The sequence below is a fragment of the Plodia interpunctella genome, chromosome 2, assembly GCF_027563975.2.
Source record: "Plodia interpunctella isolate USDA-ARS_2022_Savannah chromosome 2, ilPloInte3.2, whole genome shotgun sequence".
Lineage (NCBI taxonomy): Eukaryota > Metazoa > Arthropoda > Insecta > Lepidoptera > Pyralidae > Plodia > Plodia interpunctella.
In genome coordinates this window covers 3,480,120-3,497,193 of record NC_071295.1, presented here as the reverse complement: position 1 = coordinate 3,497,193, position 17,074 = coordinate 3,480,120, and the positions used below count along the sequence as shown (strand labels likewise).

General features: G+C 34.9%; 1 protein-coding gene across 2 annotated transcripts; it reads right to left on the bottom strand.

The window, feature by feature from the left end:
- Nucleotides 1-216: 216 nt before the first annotated feature.
- Nucleotides 217-16,517, bottom strand: Ca-Ma2d (Ca[2+] channel Muscle-specific alpha2/delta subunit). 2 transcript variants are annotated; one of them, XM_053759750.2, is made up of 19 exons: nucleotides 16,092-16,517; nucleotides 14,747-14,828; nucleotides 14,422-14,532; nucleotides 13,949-14,234; nucleotides 13,326-13,849; nucleotides 12,706-12,937; nucleotides 11,985-12,121; nucleotides 11,445-11,483; nucleotides 10,823-10,969; nucleotides 8,069-8,143; nucleotides 7,032-7,213; nucleotides 5,790-5,993; nucleotides 4,511-4,665; nucleotides 3,893-4,166; nucleotides 3,124-3,424; nucleotides 2,538-2,783; nucleotides 2,074-2,188; nucleotides 573-1,006; nucleotides 217-396 (listed from the first exon to the last, which is right to left on the bottom strand). In XM_053759750.2, the coding sequence occupies exons 1-19, from the start codon at nucleotides 16,166-16,168 to the stop codon at nucleotides 292-294; spliced, it is 3,726 nt and encodes a 1,241-aa protein (XP_053615725.1). In that variant the 5' UTR covers nucleotides 16,169-16,517; the 3' UTR covers nucleotides 217-291. The 2 variants fall into 2 exon arrangements, with proteins under 2 accessions (XP_053615725.1, XP_053615733.1); XM_053759758.2 differs by having other exon boundaries at nucleotides 573-976; nucleotides 16,092-16,310.
- Nucleotides 16,518-17,074: the final 557 nt, after the last annotated feature.

The window sequence follows — 17,074 nt, the reverse complement described above, 5'->3', positions numbered from 1 at the left end:
TTGATCAGCCGTTTCGATTCAGAAACTTTTGTAGTACATAAATACTTTATGTTTGAACAATTCCAAATACATTTTCCAGAACCGTTTCTCACATTTATTTACCTAGATTTATTTACACATGATATAAGTGACTCTTTTTTGTATAATTTCAATATCTACATGGATCTTCCCATAAAACTGCAATTATATAACAGGTCTTGAAAGAAAAAAAATACATAGGTGCAACAAATTTTATTGAGAAAGTAACAAAGGTACAAATGTATTGGACAGTGGACGTGAACCCTAAGCCTATCACGACGAGAGCCTAGCTACAGCCGCTAGAAATAGGGTGGTGAGCAGCAGGGTGAGGTCTGCGTGGGTCTTGCTGCCAAGGCCGCATGCTGTTATGTTCCTTTCCTGTATAAAATTAAAAATAGGTAATTAATTTTAACATGGTTTCCATAATTTAAACATTTTTGTAAAATACCCAAAGAAAAAAAATCACTTCCATGGCTTGATATCTACTATCTTGATTAGGAAATAATATTAATTCTGGACATGCGGTCATTAATAGAGAACTTAGAAATACACACCCCTTCATGATAAGTAAAGCATCCTTCAAGTCTTCTTCGTTTCAGTTGCCCAAGCTCCAACTTATGGCACGGCTCGCCACTCTCTCTGGACTCCTCTGTCACCTTGGGCTTCGTTGACGGCGGCACTGTTGTACAGTTCTCTCCGTAGTCTGTATCCTTACTATCCACCACAACTAAGAGCAGATTCGTCTTCGAAACGATCGAAGCCCAGTAGCGAGGAAGACAATCTCCAGGTTTATCTTCGCTTACGATTGGAAACGCACCCATTGATTCCACAAATAATCGTTGATTCAAAATGTACAATGTAATTCGATGGTCGCATGAAAAAGGTTTCTCATTTTCGTCTTCCTTGACGTGTATGGATTCATTTTTGACAGGCACTTGAGTGGTGGTCACCGGCTCCTCTGTGGACCCGATTATGAGTTCATCGTAGTCTGTATGGAAACAAGCATGCGGTTAGACAAGCGGAAATATTAGGCCGACTAGAAAGATCTCGTACTCAGCCATGCTTCTAGCGAATACATAAATATATACTATATGTACGAGTAAACATAGAAGCCCAAATGTTAATTTTCGAACAGTTTCATTGTTTGATAATTTCATATCTCAAGTAAAATCGTTTAAGAATACGGGTGTAGCCATTATACACTTTTTTTTACTAGTAATTAAATTTTATATGATTATCCTCTGAAGATTGATTTGAGATAGCACATAATGTAAATGTCCTTTTTTCGTCCAAAAGCTATTACGTAGGTATGCCATGAGAAGATTCCAACTTCTATCCCCTTTCAACACAATATGATCGACGTAATTCAACTGGCGGCTGTATTATTTATCATGTGTCAAACTTTTGCTACAAAACCCTGCTTATTGAAATTACAAGCGCCTAAGATTTATACGAGTAAGCACATTTATACAATTCAATATATATACATTGAAAGCAAATTAAATCTTTGCACCACTATTTGTAATTTACGTATTCGCTAATTGTATGAAAAATTTCATCATCAATAAGACTTTCAGCCTTCATCAACTCACTGCTGGGTACAGGCCTAGTAAAAAAATATACCCAGCGTAATTAATAAACAAATTGTATAAAATATATGACTTCGACAGATATTCAAATTATAGTTATTAGAAGCGATAATGAGATTCGATGCTCGTCGTAGCTCCATTGTTCTAATTTAAAATAGATGACTCGTCTTAAAGGTTGCCTCATTAAAATGGTATCCTATTCATGAAGGCTTTACTTTGATCTGTATACGAAAAGATACTCAGTAGAAAGTGTTATACCTTACCTTTTATGTTATGCTTATTTCTATATTTATAGCATAATTCGTGGTTAAATTACCAACGTTTAAAGAATTTAGAAAATTCTATTATTCTAAATACGCAATAATAAATTTATATTACAACTAGTTGCGCTAGATATATATATATATATATATATATAAGTAGGATTATTCATTTTGGTCGATAGTACACATGATTTGTTACTTACCATCATCAACAACGATGCTGGCCGCGAGAGTCTCCCAACTTTGAGACAAGTTGGACACAAGCAGTACTGCTTCTATCACCAACCAGCGGAGGAAATTTGCTGCTAAACTAAATGGCTGAAATGTGAATAAAAAACATTTATGCAGTAGACTAGCTACGATTTTGGCTAAGAAGGTGCTACGATTTTGCTAAGAACTACGATGGTGCTAAGAACTTAGTAGCAGAGTCGTTATGCACGTGCTAAGTTATAATTGAATACCTAATGTATTTTTCTAATATTGTTCGATAAACAAAATAAGTACCTAGGTAGTCTTTATAAACCAATCTCAAAGGATGCTAAATTAATATCAAATAAATAAATACAATTAATAATTCATTATATGATCATATTTTCTGGTACACAGACAAATGCCGAAGTTGAGGGGAAGCGTTGCCCAGCAGTGGGACATTATAATGCTAAATTACCGTATTCAAATTCCAAGCGTTTCCTGTAGTTTTCTTCAAGTCTTCCGGTGGACATAAGGCCTGGTAGTTATAAACATCTACGTGCTCAAACACCTGCTTCTCCAGAAAGGACTGCATCACAAACTTGGTGTTCTGGTCGAGTGCCCCGAAGAACTGGCCCACGTCCTCAATCTCCTTGGACAACACTATGTAGCCTGAGCTGTCTATGACGTAGCAATGGTACCGGTTACCTTCACAAGTGAACTCCTGTGTGTGGGAAAATAGCATATAAATTTACATTAAAATCATTGACGTAATACATTTGCCCCAAAAAATATTTTACAATATGATTGATATGCAAATTTCTGTTAGATATTCAAGATTAAAAATTAAATGTTCCCCACTTTGCCGGCAGTCGGCAGCAATATCCGAATGAAATTCCGGCCTCTCGTCCGATCCTGAATTATTTTTGTTCAGCGAGGAAATATCCGCACTGAATATTATAACAGGTCGGTTCTAGGTCAATCGTAATATCTGTACGAATCTATATCATGTTCTCTATACAGTTTTCATTATACATACAACTTTATCGTGTTTTTATACGTACCGGTTCTGTAGTCATGTTAGTGATTTCAGCGAATCTCTTCTGGAAACTTAAATACGAGAACTGAAATCCGACCACCGAAGCAGGCGTTTCAGATTCTCCATCCTTGTAGAATATAGCGTAACTAGCCGTCATAGTGATGTCACCGTCTTCATTCTGCACTGGTGGTCGCTCCTTGATGATCTCGTCTAAAATCGGGAGTCTAGTGGCCACTACTAAAGATTCTTCGTTGATCATGTGCTGTAATACTGCCGCCTTGTACCAGGTTTCTTCTATAGCCAGGATGTACTTGTCTCCGAATACTCTGTATGAGATATCAATACATACAAATTTGTACATTGGATATTTTTAAAATTCTTCATGGAATATACTTAGTTACTGATATAGATGACGAAAATATAGTTTTGGAAATTTTTGTCTGTCTGTCTGTTTTGTGCGCATCACTCGAAATCTACTAGACCGATTTGCTTGAAATGTGGTATGTTACCTTATACCGGGTTAACATCTTAGATACATTTCATCCTGGTAAATGGTAGGTTCCCGTAGGATAATTGAAAAACTAATTATGAATCAAAAATGCCTCAGAATCCCGGGTTAACATCTTATAGACATTTCATTCCGGAAAATGAGGAGGGTCCTGTAGGAAAATTAGATACATTTCATCCCGGTAAATACGCGATGCACGCGGCCGAAGCCGCGGGCAAAAGTTAGTAATTAATATGTAGTAGTTTTGACTAATGCCTTAAATACACAAGGATCGTAAGGTACTTACTTTTCGGTAAAATTTTTATGGCTATTCCCAAAATCATCAACGACTTCATTCTTGTCCTCTTCAAAGATGTAGTGCCATCGTGTGAGACCGCTCGAAGTGGCAATGAATCTGACACTCACATTATACTTCTCAGCCAAGCCCCACTCCTCCTTGGAAGCTGACCAGGTCTTGAAGTACGGCGCGGTCAGTTTGGCGTCAAATACTAATTGTTTCACTAAGTCTTCGTTGCAATAGTAATCGTCCTTTTCCAGGGGTGTAGCTTTTTCGCAATGTTCTATTTAAAATATAATAATAATTAAATTTGAATTATAATACATTAATGTAAAATTAAATAGCCTATGAAATTATAGCTACTTATTATGCATATTGCGGCAGCGGGAAACAGGAAATTGAACTTAAGATGAGAAAAAAATGCGAATTTGAATCATATATGTTTACCAGTCTTACAGAGTACGCGATAAAAAATTACTGAGATTTTGCTATGAAATTCATGCGGGCGAAGCCGCGGGCAAAAGCTAGTTAATAAATAAAAACATTCAAAGTAATTTAAGCCTCGCGTTATTTTTAGTTGCTCCAAGAAAATTACATTATTATTGATATTTTCAATTCTAAACTTACTTTTAACATCAAATTCGTTGTTCGTAATATCTTCAGAGTATTGTTTCTTCGTTATGTCAGTCTTATTCATGGATAAGTTGACGAGGAATTTCCATATTTCTTCCTCAGCGTTGTCAGACTCGTGACCTTCCAAATAGTGGTACTTGCAGTAGACCCTGCCAACAATAAAGTTATTCTTTATTCTGTTTATATTTCTAATAACTTATTCTATGGGAAAGCACGGCCTTGAAACTATTTAACCTAGGTTAAATTCTATGAATAATTTAAAAACAAATAAATCAACCTAATGGTGTCATAGTTTAATATTAATCATATACTAATTGATGAGAAGGTGAAGGAAGGAGCGTGAGACCTAATTTTAGATTGTTAGGCACGCACGTATTATTCCCAACTAAGACTGTGATGCACCACTCAACTTTGACGTTAACTTTAGCCTTCGCAGAAAAACGTAAAATATGCTATTTTGTCCATACGTCGTCGGCGGCGTGCAGGATAAAGTTGACTGGTGCAACTTACCCTAACTTTGTTAAACTTTACACAGGCGTTGCCATTATGCAAGCTTTATTAAGCTTGCATAATGGCAACGCCTGTGTAAAGTTGTGCAAGTAAGTGTATGCAAGCTTAATAACTTGAACAACGAAGCTTTACGTGCTAATTACCTCCTAGCACTAACATGATTAGCATAATTATTACGAAGCTGTGGAGAACTATCAAAGGTCAGTGCGGTCCACTAGCGTAATAGGTACAAAGGGAATGTAATGTAAAGATTAGGCTTTATTTTATTAATACATATTTGAAACTTTGTGACACAAAATTGCAATAACAATTGTGAATGAGTTGTAAATACAAATTGTGGAGTCGAAAGGCCATATTGGTATCCTCCACTAGTTAATAAATAGACACAAGGGCTTTCTTTAATTGTTAGATTTTATCCATAAAATATGTAGGTAGTCGTTAATTGAATTTACAAGACTGGTAAATAGGTGTTAAACTATAAAGTAGATTAAATAGATATAGATTACATAGATTCCGTATTGGTGCAGAAAATAAATTTACTTCGCCACATGCGAACGAGATTATATGAGATTTGTTTGTTGTTTTTCAATATATAATTACAAACATTATCGTGGTAACTCGAGCTAACCTAAAAATTCTGATCGTGTCATGTAATCTCACTATTTTAAAATAAATTTAAGAATTTAAACAAATCTTGAAACATACATTGAAACTAAAATCAAAAGTAACTTTTTAAGGCAATGTTATGAAAAAAAAAACTCACCAATCTGGATGTACCCTATAGCTGAACCGGAAGTAGTCAGTGACGTTGATGCCCGTGAGTTCTTTCCCCTGCTTCGCCTCCAATGGGTTGTCCTTCAGCATGAGCTCCGTGTCCCCATACTGCGTGGGCAGCGATATGCCCATGGAAAACGGCGTGCCTTCCAGTTTGTTGAAGAAATAATTGTGACTCACGCGGAAAATCCTCCTGGCAAAATTAAATGCATGTTTATAATTGTATTGTATGGATAAATAACACAAATTGAGTACGTTTTCACAAAGTTCGAAACTGGTTTTGTTGGATTCTTGCTTTATTTTATAACATATGCATTAAATAGATCCAAGATCGACTTAATTTAAGAGTTTAAACGACGATTTATGACGTGAAAAATATATTAACATTATAAAGAACATTATTCCACACTCCACAAGCAATTATCCGACCTGTATCTATGTTTTGTCATATTATATGATTTCTCATTTATAATACGGACATCTTTTACCTGAACGTTTTGATAAAAGCGGAACACGGAATATATTGGCTACGTAATTGAGATTTTACAAATAGATTTTAGTGAGAAAAGTGTCCACTTTTCCGATATAACTTCCTGGTAAGAACCTTCTCGGCCTCTGTCATCCATCATGTCGCGTTTCACGTGTAATTGGAGCGATGATAGGTTACGATGAAAAAATTGGTTGCAAAAATATTGTTTGTCGAGCATCAAATAAAGGCCTGTAACAGCTGTTCACATTTTTACATCGTTTTCTGCATTCGTGACAGTAAACATAACCTCGGAGATATTATCCCGAAACTAGGCAAATCTTTTGAATTTTCAAACTTCTTTATAATTTAATAATAATTAAATTGAAGGTACCTCCTAAAATGCAAAACCCAAAAGTCATGGAAATGGATAAAGTCTAGACTCGATATAGATTAGGGACTACTTTTAACCCTTGGGAGGTTGTATTTTTATTTGAAAGACAATTTAATCGCTTGGACTATATATATAATAAGGACACTGTGCGTTCAGCCTACAGATTTATATATTACCAGCTGTTTGGAAACGTCTGTTTTCTAGCAGACGAGAGGCATCTTTGGTGTCGGTTTCTTAAATTTTATTTAAGTTTTTATTAAAAATACAATTAAGGTGGTTATACATTGCACTTTTTGTAATAGAATAAATTAAATTAAAAATCATCAAATCCAAAAGTTAGCCAAGTTCCTAACAAAAAAAAAACAAATAACCTCATGTCGTCATAGTGAAAGAGCACCCGGACGCCGCGCATCTCGCCATGGTCGCCATCCACCAGGCTTTCTCGCAGCCGCTTGATCTCATCGCCCAGCTCCCGGGGACCCTTCCCGTCATCCACTTGCTCTACTTCCACAAAGTCCACGCTGTTGTAGTTCGCTTGCAGTTCATCGTTTATCTGTGATTGGTAAAGATTTATAGAAACATTAAGTTTAGCTGTAACAGATGTTGATCTCATTATGATATTTAGATGCTTTTGGTAAGCAAATTTTTTAAATCATTATTAGTTTATTTATCGCAAAACGTGCCTAAAAATAAAATTATATGTTTACTCATAAAAACTTTTTCTGAAGAAGAACAACAAAATAATTATGAAAAATGTCTGTTCCACCCTAATACGCATATATAAATAAAACCCCCTTCCAAGTCCGCCAGCCACGCTCTGCGGCGCGTGAAGGAATATCTTATTTTCTCCATTCCATACCCTTCGTGGGAGTCTTTCTATATTCCCCAGACTATCCGAAATACATCCGACGTCCAAATTGAATCTAGCTACCCTTTCTGTATACACTCCAACATACAGTAAGCTTGGCACAAGATATAAGTTGAATAGCATCTTTAATTTGAAGTTATCCTAGGTACTAATAATATTATGAATGCGAAAGTTTATGAGGATGTGTGTATGTTTGTTATGTTGTTTCACGCAAAATCTTCTAGACCGATTATTATGAAATTTGATACACGGATAGAATATAACCTGGAATAACACATAGGGTACTTTTTATCCCGAAATTCCCACGGAAGCGAAGGCCCGGGGCGTACCTAGTATTTTTATAAATATATATTTTTTAAATTGCAATTCTCATCATAATGTAGTCATCGATAAATTTCGCTTTTTCTCGATCTAATTTGGTTACACCACGTCGACTATTTTGGTTACATACAGCTATATCTGCATCAAGCACTTCCAAAGAAAAGAATCCGTACGCTATGCACCTATAATGGAGAAAATAGAAAATGGCAAATAGCTTACCGTAGTCCTCAAAAGCGGATGCAGCAATAAGTACCCATTGTTGCTCACTATAAATGAGTAGCCGTTGACTCCAAGCTGTAAGAAATAAAATATACACTGAGCTGATTATCGTGCAGCATGGTAACTCCATCAACCAGATGTAGGAATATTACATGTTGTAATATTGTTGGTGAAAAATTATTTCAAATTATTATTTGTTTATGTCACGCACAGGCGGCTTCTAATTAATTTGACAAATATTACAGCATTTGTGTAAGATTTTCGAATTCCCTAAATTCGGAAAGAAAATCACAAGATACGGCCTAATATAATAATAATAATTTAATCGAAGAAGTTCGGATGCCTATGAACCTGTAGCCAAGTTTGTACATGGAATCAGAAATGTAAATAGACGTTCGGCTCCGTCTCAATTAATTCTAATTGTTCCATCCCTTGAGAGCCATTATCCCGGTTTAGATATAAGGCCGTAATTTCATTGTTGCTTACTTATTATTTAGCATGTGCTAAGCAAATAGCAGTATGTCATTTTGTAAGTAGGTACCTTGATGTAATTATCAATGCAGCTAATGGTAGATCTCTAAACAGAGACAAAATAAATTTGTAAATCTGAAAAGAAATTCTTCAGGACTTTTTCCGATAATTAGTTTAAATCGCCGATAAAAGATTTTTGTGGCTAAAGCCGTCGTCGCCGGCAGTGTTTATTATTAGTTCATGGGAGTTGTTGTTAACTCAATCTCATTCTGCGAAATTTTAATTTTATAACGCAACCTTATACCAGTGTGAAGTAGGTGACACGAGGTTAATTGGGTATGACCTCGACTTCATATAAGCCAAAAATACATCTATGTAGATATCTGATATTTAAAATCATAGTAAAATTACCATATTATACAATCAAGAAAACTGAAAACAAACTCGATATGATCGAATAATTACCAAAACCGACAAGTTCAGTGAACATTAAATCTTGTGGAAATCATTATTCAATGAATTTGCAGCCGCCTCATTGTGTATTCCACGAAATACTCTGGCCTAAAAAGTAACAAATTTATGTCAGCTATTTCTATTATTAAATTGCAATAATAAAAAATAAATAACGTGTATTTGATAAATGCTTTGTATAAAGTTCAGTTACTGAATTCCAAGCGGAGAGAAAACTGTACACGTATATATATATTTATTTTTCGCCGATGTCGTACGATTACATAGAAACATATATAATGTTTCGACTTCAGACATTGTCGTTAAGTCATTGTATTCCGAGGAAAATGCTGAAATGTATTTATCGATGAATACATTTATCGAGATTACGATTGCTAACCCTGAATTCGACATATTTAACTCTAAGTTTACAAGCATATTATATCGCGCTCACGCGTCTGGCATGGATGCGAGTGCGATACTTAGTAAAAAGTAATATTGAAAACCCCAAATTTTTGTTAATTCTTAGTTATTAAGATATCTGTCATGTCATGTCTGTTTATTATTATATACTTATGTTCTTTCTTAGTCTATCAAACTCCTTTGTACCTAATATTCTCTGTAAGCACATGTTTGGATTACAGCCTGTTTTCTTTGTATTTTATCTTTATGAATATTTTATAATTGTTGTAATCTGTTTTGTGCGTGAATAAATAAATAAAATAAAATCCCTCATAGCAGATATACATAAGTAGAAATATTTTAAGTCCAACGCAACAGCAAATGGCATATAGGTACAATATTTGGAATAAAATATAGATAAATTGATTGATATATATATATATATATAGACAGTGGTCGTAAATTCACATCGAATCTTCAACATCTATTTTCATATTTTAAACCGGCCCCGGGCTTTGGGACATCACAATGAGAAAAACAACAAACAACAAAAATCAAATAGTGGCTCTGAGTACATATTACGACTGACGATAAATACATGGGGTATGTATGATTCGTAACTTCACGTCTAAAATTAGCTGTTAAAGAGCTGATAGAGGTATATGTACTATGTATATACGAGCCCTTCAAGAGCAGTAACTTTATTATCACCGCTGCGCAGGTTTCGTCTACTTGAGCCGTGTAATAAATGGTGAGGTAGTGAATCCAGTTTACTTCCGTTATACGACTAATATCTTATAAAATACACACAAAGTCTCAATAAAACGTAAGTGCCAATAAAAAAGAAAGTACTTGGAATGGATTTACTCCGCTAATGAATAGATTTTCGTTTCATGCTCGAATGTTATCAAATACATGGGAAATAGTAAGTATGCTATAATATAGGATTCAATTCGGTTTTCACTGTTGAATAGGATACTTTTAGTGAAAGTTTGACTATTAAGAATAATTTTTACCCGTGCAAAACCAAGCCCGGTAAATATTTATAATCGCATGTTCTAACTTTGCGTATGCTACCGCAAGGAAAACGAAGTTACAAGTGTCCTCAAATTTTTAAATTCAAAAACATTTCTTTAATACATTCTATTCCGTTTTCAGGTGGAACCTTGAAAGGTCATATTTCAGACTTAAAGAGAAAGCTAAGTAAAATAACTAAATACTAATGTTAATCCTATTGTAATCTTAAGAACGACAAACAAGTAAAAGTATCATCAGAGCCTTGGCTTAAAATACGATTTTGGATTTAATATGTTACAGTTATTACACCTGGAAGTGCGGCTAGACCTTGGTGCAGGGCACACCTCGGCTAGACCTGGGTTTAGCCGCACTTCGGGGTTTAGCCGCAACATACACAAGATAAATAGTAGGTACCTGATGAGGCTGGGCCAGCTTGGCGATGCTGTCGATCGGCACGTCGGTACCGGCCACTCCCAGCAGCATGGCGTCATTGTTCTCAGCATTGTACTTCAAGTCGAAAGCGGGGATGGCCACCGACGTCACCAGCTTGTCTTCATCCGGCTATGGCGAGTAAGAAAAAAATTTCATTTTTTTTATAATTTTGAATTTCATGCAGGGTAACGTGTTACCTCTTTTGACCTTAAAATTTTGAAGTTTCGGCTGTGATTTTACAACTGTCTGCCTGACGTAAACTCTCCTTGCGACACCCATGGGAGGATATGGAGTGGTTCTATGCTAAGCGCGCGTCATGATAGTAATTGTTTTATTATATTAATCTAGCCTTTTCACGTGATTTTGTAAGCCTGTTTTTTATGAGATTTGAATTTGTGGAAATCTTTGCAGGAAAATCTTACACTCTCCATTGAACAGTAGTGGATGAATTCCATATACTTAATAATTAGCGACCCATCCCGGCATAAAAAAATATACTATCTATTAGTGAAAACTGTACAAAAATCCGTCCGGTAGTTATAGTTTATCGTGTTCATACAGACAGACAGACGCGACATTTATATATATGAACCTAGGAATTTACCTTATCAACGTCACTGCTCACGTCCCATTTCGCCGTCCGCTGTAATGATAAAAACATTATTCACGGAAGTCAGAATTTCCCTGGAAAACCTAATAGCTTTTCTCAGAGGCTTTGAGCATAAAAAGATCGCATTGTTTTGCAGTTGAAATGAGGACACTAAGAATTCCAAACGTTAATTTCTTTGTCCATTTTCGTCTGCTCATTTGTCGACCCGACTTATAATTGACTTTGTCGTAATTAAGTTTATTTCTTTAATATAAATTTAGGTTTGATAAAATGTATATTTGGTTGACGATTATAATAGCTCAAAATAACATTTTCAGTATGCTAACTAACCTAACTTCATTTTACACGTAAAATATGTGCTGTAAAATTTAAAATTGGAATATATTTTTAATAAATAGTTATTTTAACATTTACATTTCAACCAGCCAGTATCTCACAAACAAAAACATTGTCTTTTTTTTGTTAAGCCTATTTGTCGAGCTTCAACTATTTTTGTTCGATATTTCTACAAAAAAAGGTCAATCTTTTAGGTACCGTTTGATCTATATTAGCGTGGGTCCAAGTGGGAGGTGGATCCTCCCCTTCCAGGATCATGGGGCGCGCGATCACATTGATGTATTTCAACACCTGCTGCTGGACTTCCTCCACAGAGTGAATGTGAACGAAGTAACCTGACAAAAAAATTATCAAAAATGATCTTGCCAGATATTTTATTATATTTTTATAAGTGTAAAAGAGGAGCACAGCTAGTCCTAGAATAAAAGTGGATAGAGCATTTCAAAGAACCGATACATTAATATTTATTAATATACTATTTAATACATAGAGGAAAATAAAATATATACGCGTATTTCAAATAAACGGCACTTTGATTTGATATATTTTTTAATAATACCTACTTAAATTTGGTTATGATTCTCAGATTAAATTATCATGTAAACAATTTTATCATAACCCTCCTGCTGCAAAATGTTTTAAGACGAGTTGATCCCGATTAATTTAGTTACAAATCCGTGGACGTATTTTTTTTTTCATTTTAATGTAATTTGGTTGCGGTTGCCGATATAAAAATTTTTTATAGGTAATTATGTCTTCGATATTTTAGACAAGGTTTTTTGTTGTCACACAATATTTGTTGCCATATTCATATATTAATACTTTTACTAAGTCAAGTAAGAATAAAATGTTTTGTTTGTGAATTACGTGCGAACTTGTACATATATGTATCATCTATTGCTAAACTTAAAATGTTTACCTCGATTCTGACAAGCCATTCCCCGAATCTCCGGAACATTGGTTACTTCCTTCCCTATAAGGTACGTAAACACCCTCACAGGTATGTACGTCTTGCCGTCCACCACTTCTCGATTGTTCTTCTCAAACACTTCGCTCAGATTCCCTGGCACATAGTCCGTAATGACCATCACAAGCTGATTGCAGCCTTGAGTACTGCTCACGTCACAGTCTTCTCTCCTCAATTGTCTTTTCTAAAATTTATCATTGTTATGAGCAATATCCCATTTAGTAAGACTTCCAATAAATAGTATGACGACTTGTTATTTTAATTATATAATACGTACGTATTTTAATTATATAATACGTACCTAACGTATTATATAATTAAAATATATTTCCTGCCGAAAATCTATTTCTGTATTTATGGAAAAGGGATATGAAAGATTTAGATATATATATTCCTATTATAGTAGTTTGCTACAACATATTTAAGAAAACCGTGATTTTATTTTATTATTATTTTATTTCTATTTCATTCTGTATGCTTAATTTTCATTTCTTAAATTTATATTCATAAAAGATAAATATTGTAAAGATAAATATTTTAAAAAATGTTATACTTTATTAAATTTATCTTACCGCTCTTAACTGCTCAAAAGCTCTTTCATATGCTCGTGTTAAGTTGGCATTTCCTTCCAAAGGGACTTTGTGATTTTTCCCATTGTCCGTTGGTTCCAAAATGTTTTTTATAGTGTTCAAGTTTTCCGGAGTGGCTTGCACTAGGTCATCGAAACATCTGATTGCATCACGCGTTTCATTTTTCACCGTATACACGTTCACATAATCATTATTAGATAGAGTGTCTAACAAGGACTCTAATGTTCTCCTAGCTACATAATTTTTGAAACCAGTCATTGACCCCGAGACGTCAAAGAGAATAATGACGTCCTTTGAACACGTTGCAGCTTCGATGTACCAAGACTTGACTCTACAGTCGTATGTATCCACTTCTTTTCTATTCCATGGCATCCCGGGGTAGAAGCGAAGTATACCGTGAGAACTGCCGAAGTATTGCCATGACAATGATGGGTCGGATTGATAATTCTTTGTGAACATTTCATTGAGACCTTTTGACCATAGAATTGCATTTAGGGCGTCTTTTTCTAGAAGATAAAATATATTTTCAATATAGAATATTGGAAGTATTTCAACTTTAATGTATATGTATATAATATTAAAAAGTTTATTATATCAATATTTACCTTTGTAATAAATATTAGTAGGCACATGCACACAACTAATATTGGTGTTGACGCTTATGTCATAGAAATGGGAATCTTTTTCCAAAGAAATATTCAGGTAGTTTGGGTTATCCTTAGCAAACCGCGGTGTGGAGACCTCGTATTTGTTTGCGGCTTCGGCCGCCTTCTCGTCTTCGTACTCGAAGTTGGAATACTTCGAAGAGCAATATTTCAAGTCGAAATTTGGATCTTCTGTCATCGAATCATTGAATTCTTGCGCCAGTCTTTGTGCAGTTGCGTGAATGCACTGTTTTAAAAGAGTAAATTAAAAGATAATGGTTTATCTAACGGATAATGGAATGAAAAACAAGTCAGTGTCTATCTAACAAGGATTGTGGTGTCTGAAACCAGATTTATGGCTGTGACACTAGAGAAAATGATTAACTATCATAAGTCCATAACCAATTTTAAGATGCAACACATGTTGATGTTACCTTCACAGCTTTAATTTTCCGTTGCAGCATGGTGCTGACAGAGCGCAGTGATGACTCTAATATTTGTTTACCATCTTTCTTCTTAACGCTTGCATTCATTTGTTTATATTTCTGAAAGAAAAAAATTATAACACGTATTCCTTTTACATAGGGATATAATTATTTTTTTTCATTAAAAACCTTGCCTGAATTGCTTTGTTCGAAAACTATCTTTTTTTTTAAATAAAATATTAACAACTACAATGTTACTGGCTGGGTTCTCCGAAAAAAGGTGCCTGTGACATAGTCTGCTTACTATTCAACGAACTGACCGATCAATACTCACTATTCTTATCTGTTCAGACTTGGTCAAAGCTTCGCTGAGCTTCCATACTTCGTCCCCCAGTGTCCTCGCCCATGCCTTTACTCTGAAAGACGACGATAACAATTTTTCTAATTCGAAAATAACTACAAGGAGTTATATTCCGCATTAAATTTTTCATACGTTCCTATTACCCGTCAAATTGTTGGTCTCAGATATATCTGAGACTTTTTAGATTCTAGACCTACACAAAAACATGCTACTACAACCCAAAATTATCCAAACCCATTTATTTGATATTAAAAATCTTATACTAAAAATCCACTGATAAACTGTTACTTATTAAATACATAGTTACGAGTTTTTGTTATTCTGTTGCATGAGTATGTAGCGTGTTTGTAAGAAAAGTTCGTAGACACTCGTAGAGCCTTTGGGGTATCAAATATGAATGCCCTGCCGTAGCGCGCTACGAAGCTACGATGATATGCTACGAGTCATGTTTAATTTATCATGTAGTAATCTGGGTTTAGTGCTTATTTTAGTTCAAATAATTTACTTCAAAGGGTGTCACATATCTTTCCCCTAGAAACCTAAGTAGAATAGGGTACAAAACTTAGAACGCAATAAATGATTTGAACTTTATCCACACACGCTATGCTTTCAAATGAAAACGTTTGAACTCTCGTCTTCTAAAATTGCTAAACTCCTGTCTGAACAATTGCATATGACATTCGTTAAAAGTTTCTACAAGTTTGTTTATAGGTTGTCGTAAAATTTTCAATTTATTCACAATAATAAATTATTTTCCAGTGTGCGTATTTGTTTATAAATAATATATAAGATTTCCTCATTTATGATGCATCGTATGTATTTCTCAATATGAGATTACATAGGTAAAGATTATTACATTCACAGATACAATAATTATACAATACAACTTCTTTTGTCACTCGTCGATATGGATTTCCCATACAAATATTTCGACATAATATATCCTGTTATTTTCATTAAGATAGTATTAACCTAGATTTCACCCACTTAAATATATATTCCGTTTAATTTGTCATTTAAAATGAAAACTGTATATATAGAAACATTCAGTATTTGAATAATAAAATTATGATGTATCCAGGCCTCTTAAATATAATCAATACTAAAACGAAAGTTACTAACGTCGACGCATCACTAACTCAAGTTCAAAACACGGTAATATGCATCTGATAACTCGACGTTTATAGCTATTACGCTGCCAACAGAGTTCACGGAGCTTGTAACTTTCGTAACAAATTTTCGATGAAAATACTCGCCACCTTCATATTTTTTACATAAGTGGTTATTCAATGTTATGGCCTTACATTTAACTACTTACATATCGCCTTTCCAAGCCGGTACAGGTTCGGGAACTACCAACAGTACTACCAGGAGGCTCCAACTCAAACACCGCATATTTATTTCGAATCACGCGCACTAACAAGACAACATTACGCTATAAGGCACACCGTTACTCTATTTGTTACTCATTAAGGCTAAACTGTGTAACATTGTTAAACTCGTAAGCCATCGGTGCAACAAGGCCACTACCGAAGCAACGGCACAACAATTAGTCACTTTTAACGAGGTTATAAATAGTTTCTTTTTTTAGTTTTGAAAGTAGTAGCACTAGGGATTTGCACTATGCTAGATAAAGTCACAACACTACTTATTGTGGGTTTGGAGTTTTTCTTTTATTTTTACGTGCGTGTTGTCCGTGATATTTTCCGCGGCGTGCGTGGCGCTGCTTGTGGCGGCGTGTGGCGCGGCGGACGCACGTGCTCCATCTATTCTGGGCGGCCGGCGAAACGCTTCGGGCGGCATCGAGCGCACCCGAACTGGGTCGGACGGGCGGTACGGGCTTTTGAAAGCTCTAGTGTAATGTTTTCGTGTGTTTGTAATAAGCCAGTGTGCTTTTTGTAGCAATTAATGAATAGCGAACTGAATAAAATATTTACCCGCAGTAGCTTTTTTGTGTTAATGTAATATAGAAAAGCAGCAATTGTTTTATTTAACGCTCAGTTGGTTTGTAAACAAGCAGCGTGTTTAAAATCATTTGCATTTGACAGCCCAATGATATACAAAACAAACTTTCAGTACGTTTAATTTGGAACGGATGACAAAAAAAAATCATTATGTTCCCAGACGGCTCTTTATAAAGTTTTTTGATTACGTTTACGAAACAGACAGACGCGGAAGGCCACTTAGTTTTATACTATATAATGATAATGATGTATATTATATTTTTTCTGTTTGTATATCTATGGTACCTATTCATCAGTATATAATGTAATCTCATATATTCATGAAAACCTCAAAAAT